At 43.5% G+C, this 26,542-nt stretch overlaps 1 protein-coding gene across 4 annotated transcripts in view; it reads right to left on the reverse strand.

Moving 5' to 3' along the window:
- Positions 1 to 2,578: 2,578 nt before the first annotated feature.
- SIM2 (SIM bHLH transcription factor 2) overlaps positions 2,579 to 26,542 on the reverse strand; it is a 200,431-nt gene continuing 176,467 nt past the window's right edge. For 2 of the 4 annotated variants that reach the window (XM_082246947.1, XM_082246944.1), the window contains 3 exons: positions 23,990 to 24,158; positions 13,063 to 13,468; positions 2,579 to 4,027 (listed from right to left, as the gene is read on the reverse strand). In XM_082246947.1, the coding sequence (XP_082103073.1) occupies positions 3,303 to 4,027; positions 13,063 to 13,468; positions 23,990 to 24,158 (1,300 nt within the window). In that variant the 3' untranslated portion in view covers positions 2,579 to 3,302. The remainder of the gene's footprint in view (positions 4,028 to 13,062; positions 13,469 to 23,989; positions 24,159 to 26,542) is intronic. The other 2 variants (XM_082246946.1, XM_082246945.1) reach the window with 2 other exon arrangements.

Below are 26,542 nucleotides of genomic sequence, written 5' to 3' on the forward strand. Positions count from 1 at the left end.
GGGATTGCGGGAAGAATCGCAGCAATTCTGCCCGCAATCCAAGACGCCTATATGTGAATGGAGCCTAAGGTTGTGTATACTTATAATCTACTGAAGCGATGCATCATGTGATTTAAAGTTTACCAGTCAGCTATTTCAGATATTTAAAAGTCCAGCCCCCGAGCAGCCTGTGAATACCTTTGTAAGAAAACTGTCCTCTGTGTGCCTCACTGAAATAAGATTTACTTCACTAGGGACTTTCCTCACTCACTGCCGTTCTAAACCCCAACCGCTCTTTCTCTGTCCAATGAAAATGTTCTAGAGCCAAATAAATTGAATGTGGTCTGCTTCATTAAAAAAAAAAAAAATTGTTTCAAATAATTGTTTTTTTTTTTTTTTTTAGTCTTATGTCTATAATTTGGAAATGCTTACACAGAGGGGGGGCAAATGTATGCATTACATATGCAGGTTCTGCTTCCTGCTCCACACTCTCTGTCATATGAATGTGGGAAAGCAAAAGACTTCCCTTTATGGCAATCCTTATTCAAAGAAGAACTGCCATTAGGATCAATGCTTTTGCAAGGATGCCAAGATCACTAGGATCACTGAAATATACAATGAGACTTTTAATAGTAAAATTGACAAGCAAGCTATGTGCTGGTTACAACAACCCGACCTGTTTCATGTACAGACACTTCATCAGTGGCCTCTTGTCTAAAATTTAAGGCTACTTTATGTTTCTCTGGCACGTGACAGTTCTTGCACCACTGCGGTTTCAGACAGAAGGACTTACACTATATTGTCAAAAGTATTGGGACACCTGCCTTTACACGCACATGAACTGTAATGGAATCCCAGTCCTAGTCCGTAGGAATCAATATTGAGTTGGCCCTTGGCCCACCCTTTACAGCTATAACAGCTTCAACTCTTCTGGAAAGGCTGTCCACAAGGTTTAGGAGTGTGTCTACAGGAATGTTTGACCATTCTTCCAGAAGCGCATTTGTGAGGTCAGGCACTAATGTGGACGAGAAGGCCTGGCTCGTAGTCTCAATTCTAATTCATCCTGAAGGGGTTCTATCGGGTTGAGGTCAGGACTATGTGTAGGCAAGTCAAGTTCCTCCACCCCAAATTCATTCATCCATGTCTTTATAGACCTTACTTTGAGCACTGGTGCGCAGTCATGTTGGAACAGGAAGGGGCAATCCCCAAACTGTTCCCTAAAAGTTGGGAGCATGAAATTGTCCAAAATGTCTTGGTATGCTGACGTCAAGCCCAACCCCTAAAAAACAACTCACACCATAATCCCCCCTCCACCAAATGATTTGGACCAGTGCACAAAGCAAGGTCCATAAAGACATGGATGAGCAATTTTGGAGTGGAGGAACTTGACTGACCTGCATAGAGTCCTGACCTCAATCCGATAGAAGACCTTTGGGATGAATTAGAGTGGAGACTGTGAGCCAAGCCTTCTCTCTAACATCAGTACCTGACCTCACAAATGCGCTTCTGGAAGAATGGTCAAACATTCCCATAGATGCACTCCTAAACCTTGTGGACAGCCTTCCCAGAAGAGTTGAAGCTGTTATAGCTGCAAAGGGTGGGCCAACTCAATATTGAACCCTATGGACTAAAGGGCCATACACACTATAAGATTTTCTGAAGACTTTAGACTTACCAAAACCAGATAATATGAGGTCAAACCTAAACACTTTTAATTTGTATGCAATCTGGCAGGCCCTTGCACTACATAGAAAAGGTAAATCTGAAGGAAATCTAACCACAAAAGTTGGATAGTGTGTATCCAGCTTAAGACTGGGATGCCATTAAAGTTCATGTAAAGGCAGGCGTCCCAATACTTTTGACAATATAGTGTATAAGAAATATATTTCCACAAATAAGTAAAAGCTTTCTTTTTTATTTATATCTTTGAGGCTGAAATATATATGATCTTATGTCAGGGTTCTTTTAAATTGAAACTAAACCAGAAAAAAAAGAATAGCCGCATTAGCTTATACCTTTAATTTTAATATCTGCTAGCACAACCCGAAGCTAGCAAAACACAAATGCATTTGCAGACGTTTTCAAAATAAATATTTGCATAGGCCCTATAATTGGCCATGTCCAGGCCTATGGTTACATGTTGGTCAGCGGGTACCGCATTATGCAGGTGTGGGCATGCTCTTCTGCTTTATGAGGATTTAAGCCCCGTACACACGCACAGATTGTTGGCCAACCGATCGGCCGGCTTTTGTTCAGTGTTGTTTGTTGGTTGAAATGTGCTCTAGACTTGCACTGGACTTTTGTTGGCCATCAAAAACCAACTTCAGAAGTGATGTCATGTGATGGTTGACTTTCCGTGTGTTTTTTCTTCTCTGAGCATGCCCAGTCTTGCTCATCTGATTTTTGTCTGCCGAAATCTGTACTGGCCGTTCTTTGTTGGCCAAAAAAATTTTTATAGCATGCACACCAGATTTTTTTCGGCCGAAAATTTGCAGTTGGTTGTCGGAAGCATCATACTAACAAGCCTACAATCGGCAGATCGGACGTTGGCCAACAATTTACGGCCAACAATCTGTGCGTGTGTACGGGGCTTTAGGCAGGCCTCTGGGATGGCTTCAGACTGCTCTTGAGTGATACATAATAAAATACAACATATAACTTCACTGCTTATTCTGCCTTTACGTATATCTGTTTAAGAAATACAGAAATGGAAAATTTTAGGAAGAGCAAGGGGCAAAAATGTGAGTCATGTTAAAAGTTACCTCCAGGCTGATTTTATTGTAATAACCTAAAATATACTGCTTCTTCTCCTTTAAGTCTGTTATATTAGGTCTGTGGGTAGCCTAATTTTAGCTTTTCACGTTTGTCTGGATTTACTCTTTGAAAATGAAATTTTCTCTGGGGTAATAGGGGATTAAATAATATGGGTTGTTTGAGGAGAGAGAGGAAACTTTTCCTCTATGTAATGAAGTATGAAGGTGTACATCTTAGAATGTGGCCTTTCTATTCATCCAGCAGTGGAGTAGGGGAAAATATGATCTGGCACATGACTTCTTAAATGGCATGGCCTACACCAGAGATTAATCTGTAACAATGCCGCTCTCAGGCTAGTTGTGTATTCCTGACCTTTCAGGTTCTATTACACATGGCTTGGCAAGAAAACATGCACGTCTGTCCTTTGACGACCTTCGGCTACGCTTAGTAAGGATTGGTCACTGGTCTCACTCATGCTTCCGAGTAAATAATTCCAGTTAGATTGTTTTTCCATTTTTTTTCCCATTCCAATCAACGAATAATAAAAAAAAAAACCCTAGGGACCGCTGTCACCTTCCATTGGTTATAATGACAGAAGTCCCAATATAGTGGGGAAGTGCAGTTTCACGGTGGGTTTCTGGAGAAGACATGGACGAAGGACTTTGGTTTTTGTAAATAAACGAGTTAATTTCCTCTGAGGAATAGCCATAGTTTTCTGTGCTGTGTTCAGGCTCTGTGCACGATGAAGCCTGACAAGTTCCATGTTTGGATAACACATGGTGGTAATTAAGAGGTACGTAAGGGACTTGGCTACGGGATTTGAAGTGCTCGTGTTCGGAGTTGTGGTGGGGATACTTTTGCGTTGTTCTGTCATTTTCCAGTTCATGATAGCCGGTCTGATGCAGACCGACAGGCCCATATCTAGGCTCCTTCATACAGACCCTTCTCGTCTGCTCATAGACCACCGGCCTAGGGAGCAGGTGGCTCAATTGTCCTACAGTCTTTGCGTGAAGGCATTCGGATTTTGGCAGCAGAGAATTGTTCAATGAGTTTGAAAAGTGCTTTTCGCTGACAATGGTTTTTTCCTGCTGGTACCTACTAAAGTCCAACTTGTTTTCCTCCTTCACTGTGTGATAGGTGGTGGTGCCTCTGTTCTCCAGCTTGCTGGTCTTCATATTTGTAGAGCAGTAGAGCTCATCTTTATAACGGAGGTTGGCTCTTGAGGATGAGGATGATGAACAGCCTGTGAATCCATCAGATGAGCTTTCCCCGGAGCTGTACCGCTTGGCTGTTGCTAGGGTTTAGACAAAAACATTTTATTAGTTAAGTAAGTTAACAAAACATGCTTAATTTAAAAAATATCAAAATATTAAAAATATTAAAATGTAAAGTGCATGAAAACACTATCAAGGAACTTATTTTCTGTTCTTCCTTTTAATCTGTTAACGATACCATCAAAAGCGTTTTGCTATATCTATTTGAAAAGTATAAAAAATACCTATTGATCCTGACAGAAATCTTGTGAGCTGATAACTCTGTGTTCACTACATGTGCTTACTCTTATGAGTTTTATTGTTCTTGGCTATGTTTGTGTTACAGAACATCTTACTCTATGTTGAGGAAATAAGAACAGATATTCTGTATTCCTATCCTAGTGTTAAAACTCTGCTCTTCCATGGATACAGCCAGAGTTGTATAAAGTACTCGAAACCCATACTTGAGTAAAAGTACAAGTGCTCGATCAAAAAGTGACTTGAGTAGAAGGGGAAGTGCTCTATCAAAAAGTGACTTGAGTAGAAGTACTAAAGTATTCAACATTTTTTGTACTTAAGTATTGCAAGTAGTTTTTTTTAAATGTTGCTACTCAAGTACTGAAAGTAAAAGTACCAGTAGTTTTTAAAAAAAATTGCTACTCAAGTACTGTAAGTAAAAGTACAATTACTGTGTTATGTAGTTATTAAAGAAAGAAGTCAAAAGTTTGAACATCATATTATTTTTTATTATTTCAAATGATTAACCTAAAGGACAATCACTATTTGTTTGTTTCATATTTTCTTTTTAGTGGAAAGATTTGGTATAGCAGCTTTTATTTATACATACAGAAGCATTTATTTTCGTATACGCTGATTTACAAATGACATTATACACATTTGTTTGAGCTTCATGAAACCTTCCATCTACTGTTCTGGCAGTGGTAATTTTTATAATTGTAACGAGTAACTATGCAGCACAAAAAAAAAAATATCGGAGTAGAAGTATTGAAATCATCTAAAAAATGTAGTGAAGTAAAAGTGGAAGTAGGAGAAAAAAATTCTACTCTAGGAAAGTACAGATACCGCCTTTCGGTACTTAAGTACAGTAGTGAAGTAGTTCTACTTAGTTACTATACATCTCTGGATACAGCATAGTGACTGAGCATTGGCAACCAATACAGGAAGTGTGTTACTGTCAGGATCAAAAGATGTTTAGAGTAGGGTGATAGGTGGCCGTTGTAACTTGCACTTAGGCCATTAGATGTCCCAACAGCTGTGAGCCATGGAAAGCTTGGGAGGCTTTGGGGTTAAATGCCAGCCTGCTCCTGTCAGTAAAGGAGCACCATTGAAAGTTGGGCAAATATAAAATGTTGGTTGGAAGCCCAGAGAGAGCCTATCACTGAGAGAGTCTTTCCTACTTTTCTCTGCTGGTGGACCAGGCTGGACCAGCATGTAGTCAGTTGGGCCTTATTCAATTGGCTTCCCTTCAGGGGGAAGTCTGGAGTAGTGTAAGGCGTTTATGCATTTTTGGGACTACTCAAACCCCCGTTATGGTTTGCTTGACTCTGGGACACCCCTCCTGTAGGAAAAGGGTCTCCCCTCTCTTTCCACACATCCCTAAACTAAGCTGAACTGTTTGTAACTTCAAGATTTGTACCACCACCTTCAAGGGATGGCTTTTATTAAGTCAGTAAATAGCTGAAAAGGCATTCTTCGTGTGGTTCCCTCCTTCTTTTAAAGCGGTAGTAAACCGCCATGCTTTTTTTTTAAACTGCAAGGTAAAGTTATAATGTGCTAGTATGCATACCATACTAGCACATTATGTGAAACTTGCCATGCCGCGATGATGTCAATCCTGCACATGGGTGCGCTATTCACGGCACAGGACTCTGAAGAAATGACACGGGCATGTGGTTCCTTCAGAATGCATGCGCCGGTGACCTCACCGGCTCATTCACAAGTAAATATCTCCTATATGGTGCACGTTTAGGAGATATTGAAGCGGTAGTATCCCGCTTTTTGACACTTTTACCTACAGGTAAGCCTATAATAAGGCTTACCTGTAGGTACAAATAATATCTCCTAAACCGGCATGGTTTAGGAGATATTTGCAGTGCATATAGCCGCTCGCGCGAGCAGCGCATGCGCTCTGAAGGTCCGGGGGGACCTTCAATTTTGTTTGCCGGGAGCTTGCTGGAAAATCACTCCTGCGCGCATGCGCGGGAGTGACATCATCGCAGCTCCGGCCAATCATCGCGCCGGAGCCGTCTCTTTCAGCCAATCACCGCCGAACCCAGAAGAGACGGCGAGGGATCATGGCAGCGCCCGCAGCGATGTCCGGGGGTCCGTGTCGGGGCTTCGTTCTAAGGTAAGTTACACATAATGGGCTAGTATGCGATGCATACTAGCTCATTATGCCTTTGTCTTGCAGGTTTTTTTTTTTTTTTTTTTTAGGGTTTACAACCGCTTTAACTGTACCTATAGGTAAGCCTTATTATAGGCTTACCTATAGGTAAATATCAACCATAAGAGTTTACTCCCACTTTACCCTCTATAAAAGGAAACAAAATGTATGCTCATAGGGGTAGAGGGGGGTCTGTTGGTGTAAGTTCTGAAGCAGGTGTACAGAGTACTGTTAGCAGGTATAAACCAGGATGGGTCGCCCAGTGGATTTTCTAGCCACCCTGGGGGCCCAGTGTCACTTTGCTGTTCATTTAAGGTCACTACACCAATGTCTAAGCAGGAATAGATTTAAGTGCAGTTGCACTCCCTTATTACAAAACAGGTGAAAATAAGGCAAAATAACAAAAAAAGACCTAAGGCCCCTTTCACAAGGACAGAACAATCGGGTAAGCCGGTTCATTTTTTAGGTGGACCCGATTGGATCATACATTGTCCTCTATGAAATGACAGGTGTCAACGGACATGTGTCTGTTGTTTCCCGCTGACATCCGATCCTATCTGCTTAAAACAGATGGATAGGGATCCGTTCCACATCCGTCTATAAGATCGGATCGAATGGCTGTTGGGTGTAAACATACAGGTGGTCCATTTATATCTGACCACCGATAGAGGACAGCAGGCTGTGTCTGTGTCCAATCTGCATAAACAGAGTGGGCACAGACAAGCCACTCGCCTGCTATGCAGGGATCAGCGGACAGATTCCCCACTGAAAGTGGCCTTCAAAGGAAACTTCTACAGCCACCACATTTAAAGACTGGTTTCTGCAAAATATATTTCCTTTATGTTCTTGAGTTTAAAGTGGTTGTAAACCCACTATAATGACTTTTACCTATAGGTAAGCCTATATTAAGGCTTACCTATAGGTACTGTATATATCTCCTCAACTTGCACCGTTTAGGAGATATTTACAGTGCATGCAGCGGATGACGTCATAGGCGCATGCGCTTTGAAAAAACGGGCGTCCATGCTGTTTCTTCAGAGCCCTGTGCCGTGACTGGTGGCTCCCGCGTACATGCGCGGGAGCGACATCATGCGGCTCCAGACAGTAATACAGACCCGGAAGGAAGACAGGTGAAGATGGATGTGGCCGGCAGCAGGGACAACGCGATGACCTCATCGGCGCATGCGCTTTGAAGAAACGGCCGCCGTGCTGTTTCTTCAGAGCCCGGTGCCGTGACTGGTGGCTCCCATACGCATGCGTGGGAGCGACGTCTTGCCGCTCCGGCCAATAATACAGCTGGAGTCAACAGACCTGGAAGGAAGACGGGTGAAGATGGATGCGTCCGGCAGCAGGGACAACGCGATGACCTCATCGGCACATGCGCTTTGAAGAAACGGCCACCAGTGCTGTTTCTTCAGAGCCCTGTGCCGTGACTGTTGGCTCCCACGCGCATGCGTGGGAGTGACGTCATGCCGCCATGGCCAGTAATACAGCTGGAGTCCGCAGACCCGGAAAGGAAGATGGGTGAAGATGGATGTGGCCGGCAGCAGGGACAACGCGATGACCTCATCGGCACATGCGCTTTGAAGAAACAGCCACCAGTGCTGTTTCTTCAGAGCCCTGTGCCGTGACTGGTGGCTCCCGCGTACATGCGCGGGAGCGACGTCATGTGGCTCCGGACAGTAATACAGCCGGAGTCCGCAGACCCGGAAGGAAGACAGGTGAAGATGGATGTGGCCGGCAGCAGGGACAACGCGATGACCTCATCGGCACATGCGCTTTGAAGAAACGGCCGCCCGTGCTGTTTCTTCAGAGCCCTGTGCCGTGACTGGCGGCTCCTGCGCGCATGCGTGGGAGTGACGTCACGCCGCTTAAGCCAGCAATACAGCTGGAGGTCCGCAGACCTGGAAGGAAGACGGGTGAAGATGGATGTGGCCGGCAGCAGGGACAACGCGGGCTTCGTTGCAGGTAAGTGTCACATATTGTGCTAGTATGCGACGCAAACTAGCACATTATGCATTTTCTTTGCAGGGGGGAAAAAAAAGTTAAAAGTTTACTTCCTCTTTAAACATGCTTTAAAAAAAATAGAAAACAAGGAAAAAGCCTGATGTTCCCTCTAAATCTTTGCCACACTCAGCAGTGGCCTATGGGGACCTTCTTGCAAATCCAGGACTAATTGGAACATTACATTCAGCACTTGTCTGTTTGTTTAAGTTTTACACTGTAGCAGTTTTCTAGGCTGTCATGATACAGCAATCTGTGATAACCCCATCATCATACAGGTCTGCTTCGCATTACATTACTCACGCTCTGATTTACACCCCCACATCAATAATTACATCATGGAGTGTTTGGTCAAGTCACAGCACCGTGAGAGTTTGATGGATGCCCAGCAGTTTTCCATTTATAAAATTAGCTGGAGGATGCTTTATCTGCTGCGTTTGTTTGGAGGAAGCTGAGAGGTAACACTGATCAAATATTAACCTACGAGTCACAAAACCACTGCTTTGCTGGGTAATGAATCGTGTCCAGGAATCTGACAGTTTCCACCACTGAAATATGACAGTGAGTAATCAGAATAACAACAATTCTGCAAATTTGTTGATGTGGAACAATTACATGAAAGATTAACATGAAGATATTATTTGACGTGCAGAGGGGATTGACATTTAGAATAAAGTGTTGGGTGTTTGCAGAGGTGGAATCGGGGGGTCTCTTTGTTATCTGCACCTTACCCCTAACAACCTCCCTCCGCTCCACACCAAGATCCCACTCTAAACCTGTCTGCTCCCCACTAAATCCGCCCTTTATTATGGAAATCAAAATTTGAAACCAGTTCGTGCTGCATGGATGCGGTTATAACCACAAAAGCAAACATTTAAAAGATAACTATGTTTTCTTTTTTTTATTTTGTGTTAAGAATCATACTTACCTGGGTGGAGGCAGCATCGGTCCCCGCTAGCTCTGACACTGAGAACCGAGCGATCAAACACTGCTGAGCGCTCAGTTCCCTGAGCAGAGAGCTGGTAACTGTCAGGCACTGCTCTCTTCCCCCTCCACACTCATTGGAGTGCTGAACTGTGGAGGAGGGCAGGAGTGGCAGGCTCAGGCTCTCAGCGGCTCATGGCATGTGGGCCAAGAATCTAACCACAGGACAACCTTTAGTCGTGCACTCCACAAATCTGGCCTTTATGGAAGAGTGGCAAGAAAAAGTAATTGTTAAAAGAAAGCCATAAGAAGTCCAGTTTGCAGTTTGCGAGAAGCCATGTGGGGGACACAGCAAACGTGTGGAAGAAGGTGCTCTGGTCAGATGAATCAAAAATTTAACTTTTTGGCCTAAAAGCAAAACGCTATGTGTGACGGAAAACTAACACTGCACATCACCCTGAACACACCATCCCTACTGTGAAACATGGTGGTGGCAGCATCATGCTGTGGAGATACTTTTCTCCAGCAGGGAAGCTGGTCAGAGTTGATGGGAAGATGAATGGAGCCAAATACAGGGCAATCTTATATGAAAACCTGTTAAAGTCTGCAAAAGACTTGAGACTGGGGCAGAGGTTCACCTTCCAGCAGGACAACGACCATAAACATACAGCCAGAGCTATAATGGAATGGTTTAGATGAAAGCGTATTAATGTGTTAGAATGGACCAGTCAAAGTCCAGACCTAAATCCAATTGAGAATCTGTGGCAAGACGTGAAAATTGCTGTTCACAGACGCTCTCCATCCAATCTGACAGAGCTTGAGCTATTTTGCAAAGAAGAATGGGCAAAAATGTCCCTCTCTAGATGTGCAAAGCTGGTAGAGACATCCCAAAAAGACTTGCAGCTGTAATTGCGGTGAAAGGTGGTTCTACAAAGTATGGACTGGCTGGCAGCAGGAATGAGTCACAGTAGTAAAACACACATTAAAAACGTATAAAAAAACATGCATAGTTGCACTGAAGCTACACTACGAAATCGCATGAGATTCAGATAAAAATCGCACTGCACTAGTGTGAACCTAGCCTTATACCCCTTCATTTCCAGGCCATTTTTCAGTTTCAGTGCTGTGATAGTTTGACCGACAATTACTCATGCCATGCAACACTACCCAAATTTATTTTATACCATTTTTTTTTAAATATAGTGATTTCTTTTTATGATATTTAATAACCATTTTTATTACATAAAAGAAAAAGACCAAAAACTTTAGAAAGAAACAGTCATCCTCCCAGGGTGATCTTATTTTTTTCTTGTTTACATTCGTGATCTCTGTGATTGGTCATGACAGTGATCACGTGGCACATTATATTGTCAAAAGAATCGGGACGCCTGCCTTTACACGCACATGAACTTTAATTGTATCCCAGTCTTAGTCTGTAGGGTTCAATTTTGAGTTGGCCCACCCTTTGCAGCTATAACAGCTTCAACTCTTCTAGGAAGGCTGTCCACAAGGTTTAGGGTTGTGTCTATGGGAATGTTTGACCCTTCTTCCAGAAGTGCATTTGTGGGGTCAGGCACTGATGTGGACGAGAAGGCTTGGTTTGCAGTCTCCGTTCTAATTCATCCCAAAGGTGTTCTGTGGGGTTGAGGTCAAGCCAGTCAAGTTCCTCCACCCCAAACTCGCTCATCCATGTCTTTATGGACCTTGCTTTGTGCACTGGTCCAAATCATTTGGGGGATGGGGGAACATTATGTGTGTTTTCTTTTCTAAGGGGTTGGGCTTGGCCCCTTAGTTCCAGTAAAGGGAACTCTTGAGGCGTCAGCATATCAAGACATTTTGGACAATTTCATCCTTCCAACTTTGTTTGGGGATGGCGCCTTCCTGTTCCAACATGACTGCACACCAGTGCACAAAGCAAGGTCCATAAAGACATGGATGAGCGAGTGTGGGGTGGAGGAATTTGACTGGCCTGACCTCAACCTGATAGAACACCTTTGGGATGAATTAGCGTGGAGACTGCGAGCCAGGTCTTCTCGTCCACATCAGTGCCAGACCTTATAAATGTCCCTCTGGAAGAATGGTCAAATATTTCCATAGACACGCTCCTAATCCTTGTGGACAGCCTTCCCAGAAGAGTTGAAGCTGTTATAGCTGCAAAGGTTGGGCCAACTCAAAATTGAACCCTATGGACTAAGACTGGGATGCCATTAAAGTTCATGTGTGTGTAAAGGCAGGTGTCCCAATACTTTTGGTTATATAGTGTAGCTGCTCGGATGGGCTCTGTACACTGTTTCTGTGAACTGACAATTAAAGTGGAGTTCCACCCATTTTTAATAAATTGGATTACATAGATGTATGTAATCCCCTTTAAAACGACTTTTACCAATGGAAAGTTTTTTTGTTTTTTTAAGTTGCTAGTAAATACCTTATTTTCTGCTTTATTTATCCTCTTCTCGCTTCCGTGTCCGGTCGGCGATTACGTCATTCGGCGATTCGCAGTGTGTGCTGGGATGTATCTCAGGGCATGAAATCTTGCATTATTACACAGGAGATGAGCTGCACTGCGTGCTCTGCCCCGCCTCCGCCCCACCTCCTCTCAGTGAGCTGTACTGTATGTATTGAGGCCGTGCTCCGCCCCGCCTCCGCCCGCCTCCGCCCGCCTCCTCTCAGTGAGCTCAGTGAGGATATAATGCTTTCAGTCCTCACTCACTGAGAGGAGGCGGGGCGGAGGCGGGGCGGAGCACGGCCTCAATACATACAGTACAGCTCACTGAGAGGAGGCGGGGCAGAGCACGCAGTGCAGCTCATCTCCTGTGTAATAATGCAAGATTTCATGCTCTGAAATACATCCCAGCACACACTGTGAATCGCCGAATGACGTAATCGCCGACCGGACCCGGAAGTGAGAAGAGGATAAATAAAGCAGAAAATAAGGTATTTACTAGCAACTAAAAAAAACAAAAAAACTTTCCATTGGTAAAAGTCGTTTTAAAGGGGATTACATACATCTAAAGTCACTAAAATGGGTGGAACTCCACTTTAAATAACAGTTTGGGGGTCCACAGTCATTAATGGAGGTGCAAAAGTAAGGCTGGCCATACATGGGTCGAATTTCAAAAGAATTGTCTTTTGAAAATCTTATCTAAGAATTTTCGTTCGAATCTTGGACCATTAGTGGGCCGTAGCTTTTCATGTGGTCATCGAATTTGAGTGATCGGGCGTGTTGGAAATTTTTTGAAAAACGAACAATTTCCTAATCAATGATGGGAGAATCGTGCGAGAAATATAATAAAAAAGAAATGTGCATGATTGCAAGAAAAGAAAATTCTCGGAAAGAAAAGTAGATTCAGAAATTATTTTCTGTAGCAATATAAGGTGAAATTGAAGGCTTGGTTGGTGACATTTTTAAATCAATGGTGGGACCATCGAATCACAAAACGCATGACATTTCTGATTTGCGGAAGGAATGTTCTTTCGAAATTCGACACATGTATGGCCAACCTTGGGCTCACTTTGCCGTTCCCAATCTTTTATGCTCTTTAAATGTAAATTATTGCACCATGTTAGCCATGGATAGTATAGGAAAGGGAAAATATAGGCAATACCTTTCGTCTGGCTCTAACCCTTACCCATAAGAGTTCCATCAATGATTAGAAGTAAAGTGTGGACCTCATCAATGAACACACTATGTATTTATTGTATTTAGAATGGATATGTGGAATATGAATGTAGAAAATAACTTACCATCATAATTCTGAGAGAGGTTGTGACACGTCTGACTGGCAGGCTGATCATGAACATTTTTTGGTGGGGAATTTGGCACTAAGGGGTTGGAGTAATGCCAGTGACACTCTCCCCCAGTTTGTATCGCGCCAAAGAAAAATCTTGCCACCTCACATGGCGACCCTTGGCTCTGTCCAAACCTAGAAGGCATCACTTGTTTTTTGCCACTTAACACGTGGGAGTCCATTGGAAAGTGCCCGTAGTGGTAAGGGAATGGTATGCTGTAGGGGGCGGGGTATAAAAGTTCACTGTTTTCCGTGTGGTTGCCCGGTTCTTGGTTAGTGGCGGCATTTATTGTAGGACTTCCTTTCCAGTTTCCAAACTGTGCAATGTCCAGCTTATCTCCATGGAAGGAACTGTACTGCTGCTGGAAGAAAGACAATGCATTGATTAATTCAATAGTATCTCTTGGGGAAATTTCCTTGATAGAGTTTTTGACTTTAACATGGAGGCTCCCTCCTCCTACTGCATTTTCACTAATGTAATCAGGGCCGGGACAAGGGGTGGGCAGGAGGGACGGCTGCCCTGGGCACTGTGGTATCATCGGAGGAATTTTGGGGGCAGCAGGAGGTAAGCATTGTTCTAGGAAAGCAAATTTGTGGAGGCGTGCTAGAAGTGAGGATTTGTGTTGGGAGGGGGAGGGTTTGTGCTAGGAGGGGGGATTTGTACTATAAAAGTTAAAAAAAAAACAAGGAAAATATATTTCTTTGGGGGGGGGGGGGTTGTGCTAGTAGAGTTGGTTGGGGGGTATTTGTGCTAGGAGGGGAAATTTGTAGGGGAGGGGAATATTTCTAGGCTGGGGGATTGGAGGAGGGGAATTTATGCTGGAAGGGGGGGGGGGGGTTTGCTTGGAGGGGAAATTTAAGGGGGTAGAGGATTTATGCTGAGAGGGGTGATTTCAGCAGGGGGGCAGCTTTGCACTGGGAAGAGGGGGGATTTTTGCTTAGGGGCGAGCATGCAGAATAGTGCTCACTTTTTCTTTGAGGGGGGGGGGATTTTTGCTTAGGGGCGAGCATGCAGAATAGTGCTCAATTTTTCTTTGGGGGGGGGGAGATTTTCGCTTACACACAGCGCTCATACAATTCTGGGGGGGGGGGGGTGTTTGCTTGGAGGGGAAATTTAAGGGGGTAGAGGATTTATGCTGAGAGGGGTGATTTCAGCAGGGGGGCAGCTTTGTACTGGGAAGAGGGGGGATTTTTGCTTAGGGGCGAGCATGCTGAATAGTGCTCAATTTTTCTTTGGGGGGGGGGGAGATTTTCGCTTACACACAGCGCTCATACAATTCTGGGGGGGGGGCACAATTTGGCATCTTTGTTCTGGGCTCTAGATGACCTTGTCCCGGCACTGAATGTAATACACAGTATATAAGAAATCCACATAGTATTTTTTTTATTTAAAGATGAACAGAGTTCAGAACTAATGCACGCGGTCCCTAGTAGTTGTGAAAGCCACAGATTTTTTTTCTCAGAATCAAAATATAATTGTTAAACAGGGGGTTCGGGCAGATTTTGGGGCCACTTGGTCCAATTTGTTTTAACCACTTTAGGACCGGAGGATTTTCCTGCTTTCCGTCCAGGCCACTTTTTGCAACTTGGCACTGTGCGACTTTAACTGACAAATGCGCGGTCATGCAACGCTGTACCCAAACTAAATTTATGTCCTTTTTTTCCCACAAACAGATCTTTCTTTTGGTGGTATTTGATCACCTCTGCGCTTTTCATTTTTTGTGATATTAATAAAAAAAGAGCGACAATTTTGAAAAAATAACAATATTTTTCTACTTTGACAGTTAAAAAATATCCAATATATTCAATTTTTGTCATATATTTAGGACAAAATGTATTTAGCTACATGTCTTTGACAAAAAAATCCTCAATGAGCGTATTTTTTAACCGCTTTAAGACCGGAAGATTTTACCCCATTCCTGACCAGGCCATATTTTGAGATTCGGCACTGCGTTACTTTAACGGACAATTGCGCGGTTGTGCAGCGCTGCACCCAAATTAATTATTTTCTTTTTTTTCCCCCACAAATAGAGCTTTCTTTAGGTGGTATTTGATCACCTGTGCGATTTGTACTTTTTGTGCTATAAACAAAAAAAGAGCGACAATTTTGAAAAAAATAACAATATTTCTCACATTTTTTTATATGAAATTCCCCCCAAAAAATGTAAAAATCAACATTTTTTTAACATTTTAGGCCAATTTGTTTTCTGCTACATATGTTTGGTAAAAAAAAGTAGCAATAAGCGTATTTTGATTGGTTTGTGCAAAAGTTATCGCAGCTACTAACTACGGGAAATTTATGTCATTTTTATTGTTTTTTTTTTAACTAGTAATGGCGGCGATCTGCGATTTTTTTTTTGTGGGACTGCGACATTGCGGCGGACAGATTGGACCCCTGACTGACATTTTTGACACTTTTGGGGGTACCAGTGACATTACTACAGTAATCAGTGCTATAAATATGCACTGTTACTGAAAAAATGACACTGGCAGGGAAGGGGTTAAATTTACTGGTGATCAAGGGGTTAAGTATGTCCCTAGGGGCGTGATTCTAACTGTGGAGGGGCGTGGCTTGTGATGTAATCACAGAGACATACGATCCTACATAGCAGGATCGCATAGCCTCTGTGATTACTGCAGTGAGAAGGACAGACGGCTGTGTTTACATCAGCCGTCTGTCTTTCTCCCTCTCCTGCGGGAGATCGCGAGTGGCCATCTTCCCCTCCCACAGAACGGCAGTCTGCCTTGTTTAAATTGGCAGACCACAGTTCTGCCTCTCCTGAGAACGATCGGTGATTCCCGGCGGACATCGCATTGAACCAGTGATCAGCAGATCCTTTAAGAAAACCACTCAATTTTTGGGAGACTTTCTACTACTTCCTGGTATGTTTCTGAGACGGGAAGTAAAATCTCCTCAGCAGGACACAGCAATAAAAACCGAAGAAAAAGTTTTGGCTTTGCAGACAGAAAGTATAACTAAAGGCATTTTTTTTTTTTTTTTTGTTTAGTTTTGGATAGACTGGAAAGGGATTAGAACACCTAGTAGGTTTTTATTGCTGTCTGTTCCCCCATTAGGGAGACTCGTCATTTCTATTTGCCTTGTTTACCATTATCATTGAAAGTTAAAGTAAAAGAAAATTCCACATTTTGGGTTATCCAGAGAAAAGCAATAGAGGGGAAATCTTCCAATGGAGACACTAATTCTGATGACCTGAAGGGCCCCAAGGAATTCCCTTCATTTCTGAGGATTTACTCTCACTTCCTGTTTTAGCTATAGGACAGGAAGTGAAGTTAAATCTCCCCAATGGGACACAGGAAAATAAAAAAAATCTGATGGGGGTTAGAACCCTCCCTTACTCTATCCAAATTTAAAAAAAAATATGCTTTGTGTATAGTTCTACTTTAACCGCTTGCCGACTGCTCACAGTATATTTACTGCGGCAGTCAGCCCCTCACAGGCAGAGTGACGTAGGTCTACGTCGCTCGCCTGTGAGGCTCCGGGGAGCGAGCGCACACCCGCGGAGGCGCGCTCCCGCTCCCGCGCGGTCACGGACTCCCCCCGCGTGTGACCAGCGGACCCGATGTCCGCCGGTCACTCGGCGATCGGCGGGGGAGAGGGAGAATGTCAGGCAGCTTGTGTAAACAAGCCACCTGTCATTCTCCTCGCTGTAAAAACACTGATCACACGGATCTACTATGTAGATCCGTTGATCAGTGTCCTTACAGCTGAAGCCACAGCCAATCACAGTAGAAAGCACGCCCCTAGGGACACACACAGCCCCTCCCTCCCAAATAAGGTTAACCCCTTCACTACCAGTGTATTTTTACAGTAACAGTGCATATATATAGCACTGATTACTGTAGAAATGTCACTGGTAACCCCAAAAGTGTCAAAAATGTCAGTCAATGGTCCGATCTGTCCGCCGTAATGTCGCAGTACCGAAAAAAAAATCGCAGATCGCCGCCATTACACGTTAAAAAAAAACACCAAAAATGACAGAAATCTTTCCCTTAGTTAGTAAACGCGATAACTTTTGCGCAAACCAATCAAAATACGCTTTTTGCGATTTTTTTTACCAAACATAGGTAGCATAAAACAAATTGGCCGAAAATTTTAAAAAATTTAGATTTTTACATTTTTTTTGGGGGGGAATTTCATATAAAAAAATGTGAAAAATATTGTTATTTTTGCAAAATGTACGCTCTTTTTTTGTTTATAGCGCAAAAAGTAAAAATCGCACGGGTGATCAAATACCACCAAAAGAAAGCTCTGTTTGTGGGGAAAAAAGGACGCCAAATTCGTTTAGATACAGCGTCGCACGACCGCGCAATTGTCTGTTAAAGTCACGCAGTGCCGAATCGCAAAATACCCCCTGGTCGTTTAGCAGGAAAATCCTCCGGGGCTTAAGTGGTTAAAGCGTAACTTTTGTTGGGAATAAAACATTCCCCTCTGGGTGATCTCTGTACATTACAAGGGTTTTAACAACCTTTGTTGCAGATTCCTACCTTTTGTTAGTCATAAGAAATCACTGTTAGTTCCTCTGTGCTGAGTGGGTCTAATGGGAGTGGTTTCATAATTATCTATCAGCTGTGGCAGCTGCAGGGCTCTACTGAGGGAATCTGCTGGGCCTGCATCCCTTTAGATGTGTTCCTATTGGGAGTATCTCACCAAAAATGACATTTTTGTTGCAGGGGATGCCAGAAATCTGACTTGTATCTTAGTGCAGACTTCTAGGAAAATTGGTGAGCCAATCAAACAAGTGGGAAATGATGTTTCTGGGGGTGTGGTCAGTATACATTCTGTGTACAGAACACCTCCAGGCGGCCATATTGCATTGCATTTTCAGAAAATTACAGCGGCTGCAGATTGAAAAGGAAAGGCCATTTTTAATAACGTTCAATTACAATATGATTTGTGTCGCAATTGTATACCCTATATTTTTTTTTCTTTATTTGCTATTTTTTTTCCCCATGAAAGTGGAGTTACCTTATCAATGGATACAACAAGAATACACTCTTAAATAAATATAGGTTCAAATGTAAAAGTGTAAAGCAAGCATAATGCTGTAAAAACATGATACAAAAAGTGATAAAACCCAAACGCATAACCAAGTCACCAAATCATATAATATTCTTTAAACAGTTCTAAGCTTTTAGTATATTGTGAAAAGTAAATAATACAGCAATAAAATGCCTCATATCTCATTATATACAAGCAAGTTATGTTCTACGCTCTATAAAACCGCTCATATTGAATGTCTGGGACTTTTTCCCTATTGTTAATTTATGGTGGGCTGTAAGGTTAGCAGCCAGTGACCAGGAAATGCTGCCTGTAATTCTGCTCGCGGAGCAATCCATACTAACCGGGCCTGTAACTTAATCTGTCTCTGAGCGTAGCAAATACAAGGTAGTTTCTAAATATAGTCTGACAGCTTAAAAACCCGAAAGTATCCTAAAAATTCCAAATTGTAACCGAAAATAGAGGGAGCCTGTCAAATATAAAACAGAGTTATAAGCAGAGAACAAAATCTAGTAATAAATACTTTTGTGTACAGAAACTTAAGAGACCTATGCCATTCCTCTAGCTATCTCAACTTGCAGCACATGTGCATAAAGGCTGTTTGTAAGCGCTTTATGGCTCCATCCCTCATTACAGCATTTTAGAAATCCCTAGATAGCAGCTGTGAAACTCCGTGTACAAATCAAATGTATTTACAAAAGTCGGTTGTGCAGAGTAAGATCAGGACAAGTATCAGGGTCAAGCACAGTGGTGTAAGTTTGCCTGAATACAATGACATTGTCCCTTCTTTCCCGATTGGTTGAAATTATTGTTTTTTGGGCTATGCTATTGTAGCACCCTCCTAGATAGGTGCTAGGCAGGTAAAGTATAGTTTGCTCTGTCTGCTTATCAGGGGAGCCTGATCATTAGTTATGCCAGTTGCATGTGTCCATGTGTGATTCATCTGGTCTGAGGGAGTGTCCCCACTGTATCCAATGGGGAGGCCTGTTGGACAGTGGAGGAAACCCAGCCAGTGACACACAGGCTTTTGTGGCTGTCCCAGTGGGTTGGCACAGACAGTGTTGCATTCTGGGATAGGCTATAAAAGTCAAGGGCACATGTGACAGGGTGTCTTTGGGCGGGAAGCCAAGTCCCAGAAGGAGGGTACGGCTGTCTCTCCAACTGCAGCTGGGAAAGGTGGTCACAGGCAGTCGGCCTGGTGAACCTGAAGGTGTGGCTGAACACAGAGGTCCAGTGGATGCTGACAAGTGGAGTTTGGAGGCAACGGTGACTCTAGAAAACAGTGTCCGGGAGTACAGAGGAACTTGCCCGGGGGTCTGCCAGGAAGGGGACCACTCCAGAAGCTAGGGTCAGAGAACGGGTGTCAGCACACAGGCATTGAGAGAAAGGGGGTGACAGTTTCAGAACCCTGAAGAGAATATTCACACAGGAACATTAAAGTACCTTAATTTAGTGGCAAAGAGAAGCACCGGCCTTGCCGCATTCTTCAATGAGCTGTCCCTCAGATTGTGAATAGTTAATAGTTGGAGTATCCCACTCATACCTTCTCCTATCCAAGTTCTCAATAAAACCACAAAAACCAACATCCCCTGGATTGATTATTGACTGAGCCAGGAACTTTTAATGCTGTTATCTGCTGTCCATTGCTAAGGGTAACCCAGGGGAATCCAGAAGGTGTAATTCTCAGCAGTCCTCTATGGGGCAGTGCTACACTATGATATGAAGCTGTCATTCTAATCTATTCGTTTCAGTATGTAGCACTGTCCCTGTAGGGCTTTCTGTATGATGACTTGTTGGGCTTCCTCTGATTATCTGCAGACAGTCACTTAGGGACAGTTTACACATCCATCCTTACTCCCAGTGGCTTGTTACTCAATAAACAATCCAGGGGTGTTGGTCTTATATTTACTGTGGAACTTGGATAGGAGAAGGGAATAGTGGGATACTCCAACTTGAACTATTTACAGTTGATAAGGACAACTTTTACTTGGCCTCACCAGGTTACTTGTGGAAGCAATCACACTGCTTTAACCATACTGCCACGTGTATGGAGGAATTAAGTCTTCTTGCTCTCTCTAGCAGCAGACTTGATGCAACTACATTATCTTCAGGACCCTCTCTAGCATCCCCTTGACTGACACCTGTCAACTGATTCTTCAAGCTGAAGGGATGGCCCCCCTCAGGTCAGGCCCCATCACACAGATCTGTACTCAATGTATGCGGAATCAGATCCTTACAGTTTCTCAATTCTAGTCAGCTCTACAGGACCTCTGGGTTCAGCTCCTCTCTGACTTTCAGGCCCTCAGGTCGACTACCTGAGGCCACATGGCAACTTCTACAGAGGAGGGGCAGATGTCCCCTCCCCCTGGGACCCACTCTCCAGCTGAATGACCCCCAGCAAATGAGCCCTTGGCATTTATACAATCACCCAGCTTGCGCCGAGGCACTTTCCTCTGCCAATCACCAGGGAAGTACCAAATGCCTGTGCACTCATTTGTCAGGTTTCCTCCGACTGTCCAATATGCCTCCCTATTGGACCAGTGTGAAACACTTCAGACAAACTGAGTTGCACCTGTGCACCATGAGCAGACCTCATTAGCAGATCCTGACCTCTGGTAGGCAGAGAAAAATATAGATTTACCTGCAATCCCTCTGATAAGCAGAAAAGATCCAAAACTATTCTCTCTCTCTAGCACCTACCTAGGAGGGTGCTACAAGTATATTTGGTGACTATCCTGCAGCAAGTCTTTAGATCTTTACTTCTGGCCTTGTCTTCATTGATTGCAGGTTTTTTAATTTCCGTGAATCAGAAGGAATTTACACCGGATACAGGCCAAAAGCTAGCAATCAACTTTGTCCCTGACTATTTTCGGTTGATTACTGATTTTCGCACTAGGTGACCCCCTATTTATTCCACGATGACAGCAGATCTGTGAAGGTGGCCTCGTTATGTGATTACAATATTGAACTCATCATGTAAGAGGAGCAATAATCTTTGCTCCTCGGGAGGGGGGGGGACTCAAAATATGACAGGAGTGCAGGCAGAGGCGTAACTAGAACCTTCAGGGTTCCATTGAAAGAAAACATAAACAACCCCCCTGAGCCCCATCCGGGAACCCCCATGGTGGCGGAACACCAGGGCCCGATCGTTACCTTTGCGACCCTGGTAGTGGTGTCAGTAGGGTATTATTTTTATTATTTTACCATTTTATATTTTTTATTTATTTACAATTTTATTTTTTACACTTTTTTTGGAGCCCTGTTCGGGGCTTTGGTGAAATATCAAGGGTCTAATTAGACCTCTGATGTTTGCACCTTTGAGTCAGAGAAATGAGAATCAAGTAGAGGAAACCATCCCTTCCCTGCCATTTAGCGGCTACAGGAGGAAAATGGAGGGGATCGGTTTCTCTATATGCTGTCTCTGCCGCTCCTCCTATCCAGGTGTAAAGGGGGCCACACGGGCTCCCTGGAGCATGGGGCAGGGTCACATTTGAAAATGATACAATGGACAGCGCGCAGTGCTGTTCACACTATCAAAACATGAAGCGTTAGCATTGCGTCACTTCAAAATTGATGCCTCATGTTGAGTCAGGAGGGATTTGAACCCTTTCAACGCCTCCCATTCAAGTCTATGGTAACGCTTCGCAAACGCTCTGGCAGGCAGTTGCTGTGAGATTGCAGGGCGTTAAGATTAGTTTGTTTCCAGTAAAGGAATAGGGATTTGTGGAGCAGTTTTAACGTGCCCTAACGCTTATCAGGCGCTTCAATACTGCCCATAGGGCGTTTCAGGAGCATTTTTAACTCGTCATTAACGCTTGAAAAACGCCAGTCTAATGCCCATACTAAAGCTCCCATACTAACGCTATAGGAGTGTTTGTTAAGCGTTAGAAATTTAGTCTGAACAAGCCCTTAGGGTGTCTCCACTTCCACTCTGGATGGTGAATCATTGGAGCCACCTTTAGACAGCAGCAATGTCAATCTAGGGAGAGGGTAGTGTTAGATGCACTAGCAGATTTAAATTGGCTTGGCAAACAAATTAAAGCCAAACTCCAGCTAAAACTTTTTAGGCAGTTACAACAAAAAAGGTTGGGATAAAGTTTTTACATGAATGAATAAAAGCTGATCATTGTATAAATCCCAGTAAGTGTTAAACATTGGTGTGCATGGCCTACAAAATTGTGCAAAAATCTACAAAAACTGTGTAATGCCCCCCCCCCCCCATCAAATCTTATAAATCAGTAGCTACAGTATGTATTGATATTTAATATTAGGACACTTACCTGTCCTGGAGTCCAGAGATGATGGCACCGCAGCTGATGTTTCCATTGGCTGTCGGATGCTGACGCTGCCATTGCGGCAAGGAAACCTGGCAGTGTGTAATGTTCTGGTACCGCTGGTAACCTTGTTCCATATATTTCTCCTTTTCTAATTGCGTCTCATCTTGTTACACAAGAGACGCATATACCTTTAAGACCGGATGACATCATTGCCGAGCGCCGCTATGAGCTCATCATTGCTCGTTCAAACCACATGTTCACCGCACCTTCTCCTGTGAAGTCAGAGCTGCTGGCATTTCCCTTTGCTGAACTGAAGCCGGAACCTCGCTGCTGATCCGTACCTCGCTACGGGATCACCTCTCACCATTGGACTCTATCCTTACTAACCTATCTATGTGATAAGTACCCCACAGGGGATTCCTTACTAACTGCACTCCTACTGTCATCTACTGCAACTACCAGGACTATCTATATCTATCTATCTCCTATCATCTGCATAAGACTGTTAGCTCTTGGGACTACCTACACTATCCTTGCACTAGGTTACTCTGTCTGAAGTATACTCCATCTGTGTCCTCTTACCATCTGCATTATACTTGACATCAGAACCTATCTGCCTATTATTACCACCTGCAACTCTCCTTATTACTCCTAAGTGCCCACTATACAATTGCCTGTCTCTCATCTATACATCTCATATTTTCTATCCCTCCAGCTATACATCTGATTGAGTATATGTAATTTGTATACAGGCTGTGCACTATGATGAAGTCCTGAGAGTTGGATATGTTGTTCAACAGATCTCTATATGGATACTGAGTGTAATAATTCTGCAGCTGTAAATCCATCCACTAAACAAAAACGCATGAACGTTACACAGTGAAGCCTTGCAACTTCATGGCTGGGTCCCTACTGCACATAGGCAAAGTGAGCTGCACCCTCCTACTGCACATGTGCAAAGCGCTCTGCATCCTCTTACTGGCCTAAAAGCAGAGGAAGGAGGAGGGAAGAGGAGGGGGCTGAGCTTCTAACGTACCTCGCCGCGGTGAGGTCCGACAGAAGTGGGGACAGGGTAGCTGTCAAAAATAGGTACCCGCTCCCCCCACCCCCATCCATATGAAAGGTGCCAAATGTGGAACTCCTCTTTAAGCCCAAGTGAGTGTACAACCTTCAACCTAATTCCAAAGTTGACATGTACATGTATTAAGCGCATTACGACCGCATAGCTTAGTATGTCACATTGTTATGTTTTGTTATGTTTGCAGAAATTTGATTTCAAATTTTAGTATTTGAAAATAAACCAAAATGAAAGCTAAAAAAAAATAATATTGATGATTTGACTAATTACATTGTTTTTTTGTTTTTTGTATTATTAAATATGACTTTTAAGGTTGGCTTGGTTAAGGCTTTGCTTTGTTTTCTAAAAAAAATAATCTTAAAATTTTTGTTTGCACCAAACTTGCTGGAAAATCCAACAAGTTGATGATCATCCATGCCAAATGAACCATTTCAACTGTTAATGAACCGTCCAATTGTACTTCCCCACCCCCAGTGAATCAGGAAAGTCTATTGACAGTTCTCCGTACCTGTGGGTAGGGGTTTGATCTCGGCTGTTTTGGTTTGACTTTTGCAGCTTTCAGCTTGGCTGGCTTCCTTGACTCCTGCGAGGTAGTGACTGAATTCCGGCATGGAAATGGAGCTTTGGAAACAGTCATTTGCTCCAGAGAGAGCTGCAGTTCCTTGTACTCTATATCTCTGTGTATGAGAAAAAAAAATGAATAATGTTTACCAAATGTTATCAAAAAACATAATCATTTTCACACAATGGTGGAACTGAAGTCCACCAGCCGGCCATTGATGTTCCAGGAAAGTATGGAAATTACCATTATGAGAATCCACATCATAGTTCATTTATATTTTATTACAAGAATGCCCTTGTCATTAATTTTAACATTTTTTTCCCTTTTTCTAAAAGAATAAATAACAGCAAATCTAACAGTTTCACATATGCAACACAGTTTGGATTTAGTCATTTTCTTTGTTGTACAAACACATCCCATCCCCCTGACAGGCACAATAGGCATAGTATCTTCAAATCAATAGGGCCATAAGCATCCAGGCACCCTGCCATATCAATACCACTCTGCCTGATTTGGGTACGTTATTCAAGATGAGTGGGTCTTCAAAAAAATGGGCCCTGCTCTCAAACATCAGCTTGGTGTTGGTGCAGGAAGTTCCTTAATGTGCATTGCCAGATGTGGTGTGGAAATGGGAGCAAGGTCATTTAAACCTACTTCCAGTGAAAGCTAGTAAGTTGCTACCTGTTACCCTTGCCAACAATAAAGGGATCAATTTAACACCCTTTAGGCCCCTTTAAGACGATGCAGGCTCTGTTTTGATCATCAGGGGAGCTGATCAGAGCAGAGTGGGCAGATCACATGTCTATGTCCGCTGCAAATTATGCAGAGCGGACCGGACACAGACAGAGCCCACTCTGCTCTATTGGAAGCTGGGTGTAAACAGATTTTCTGTTTACACTTGCCTGCCTTCTGACCCAAGTCCATTTACACCTGCTGGTCCATAAGGATGAGTAGACCGTTGATTATGGAAGACCTGAAAAACTGACAGGCAGACCTGATTGGACCCTTCCTATGAAAGGAGCCTTAATTCATCACAGTGGCACACATGGTATAAATACTCATGCTCCAGTCCCAGTAGACGACCCCTGTGTGGAAACGCGTCGGAAGGAGCTGGTCGCGCTGTCACTTGGTCACGGTACCATTCTGCAGGCGGTCGTGACATTCTTCAGCTATTTGTCGCATCTGTTTCACTTGGATTGCTGTAAGTGTATTTGCTTTTATTACATTTTGGTTTTAAAGATAATGCTCTATCAGCCCCTTCTCTTCCTTTTGGGAACTTCCTTTTGGGCCATTGTACCTTGAGTCACACCAAGTTTTTTGTCTGGATGCTGTGGGTGGATGCGATCAGGAAGATCCGGAAGGAGAGTGCCCTACCTCCCTAGTTTTTGCTGACACAGGATCCCCTACCTACGTTTGCTTGAAGCTTTCACCTCCTTTACCTCCGGTAAGAGTCCATTTCTACCACTGGGGTGTCACCTTTATCACCACACTACTACGTGTTATTTGGAGGTCACTTTTTGTTGGCTATATGGTAAGAGGCCACTCACAACGTTGGTTTGATTCACCCCGATTTTAGTCACCATCCCAGTTGTGGATTTATCACCAATAAGATCATTGGTCTGCACATGGTTGATTATGGACTTTGACCACTTATAGTTCACCCCCTTTCAAAGACATTCACCAGATTTTCATTTGTATTCTGTTCACCGTTTAAAGACATTCACCAGACATTATTTTGTGTACAGATTTTGTCCACCTGCACTCAATATGATTTGAATGTTTTACATAATCATATTTGCTGGTATACTTTTGAAGCGCGTTACTTTTTTATTCACACATGGTATAAATACTGTTTCCCCTTGGATAGATTTTTTATTTACTGTCCTAGAGACAAAACAGAAATGAGAAGAAATCTCCCTAAAGTGAGTCCCTCGTACTTGTCAGCACAGCAGGTGTCCCGATTGGAAGATTTCCCCTTTGTTCCTCTATTCCATCACTTTTTGCCCCAATAACAATAGTCACCAGCAGAAACTGAGAAAGTAAAGCTGACTATACACATGTGGATTTTTCCATTCGGCCTGTAGGGTGAACAAAAATAATTTTTCCATGCAGCTGTATATCGTGGATGGAGGAATCTCCCACTGCAGCTATTGTAATCTAACAGCCAATGCCACCAGCTGGCAAAATACCCGAACAGTGACTACATTTAAAGCGGAGTTCCGGCCTATTTTGCAACTTTAGTGATTCCTTGAGTGCTCGCTATGCTGATCAACAATTGGGCATTTTCAATTTTTTTTCGGGGGTCCCTTACCCTATTTTCAGGGCATTTTTGATTCTACTTCCTCCTTCTCCCCCCTCTGTGGTCGCGGCCACCGACATCACTTCCGCCTTTGCATTGCATCCTGGGAGCTGTTTGTCATCACTCCCAGGAGGCTGGAATCAGGAAGAACTCCCAGAACACTTCCTGGAATCAGGAAGAAGGACACCGCAGATTACACT

Source organism: Pelophylax lessonae, assembly GCF_965119305.1.
Source record: "Pelophylax lessonae genome assembly, chromosome: 2".
NCBI classification, from domain to species: domain Eukaryota; kingdom Metazoa; phylum Chordata; class Amphibia; order Anura; family Ranidae; genus Pelophylax; species Pelophylax lessonae.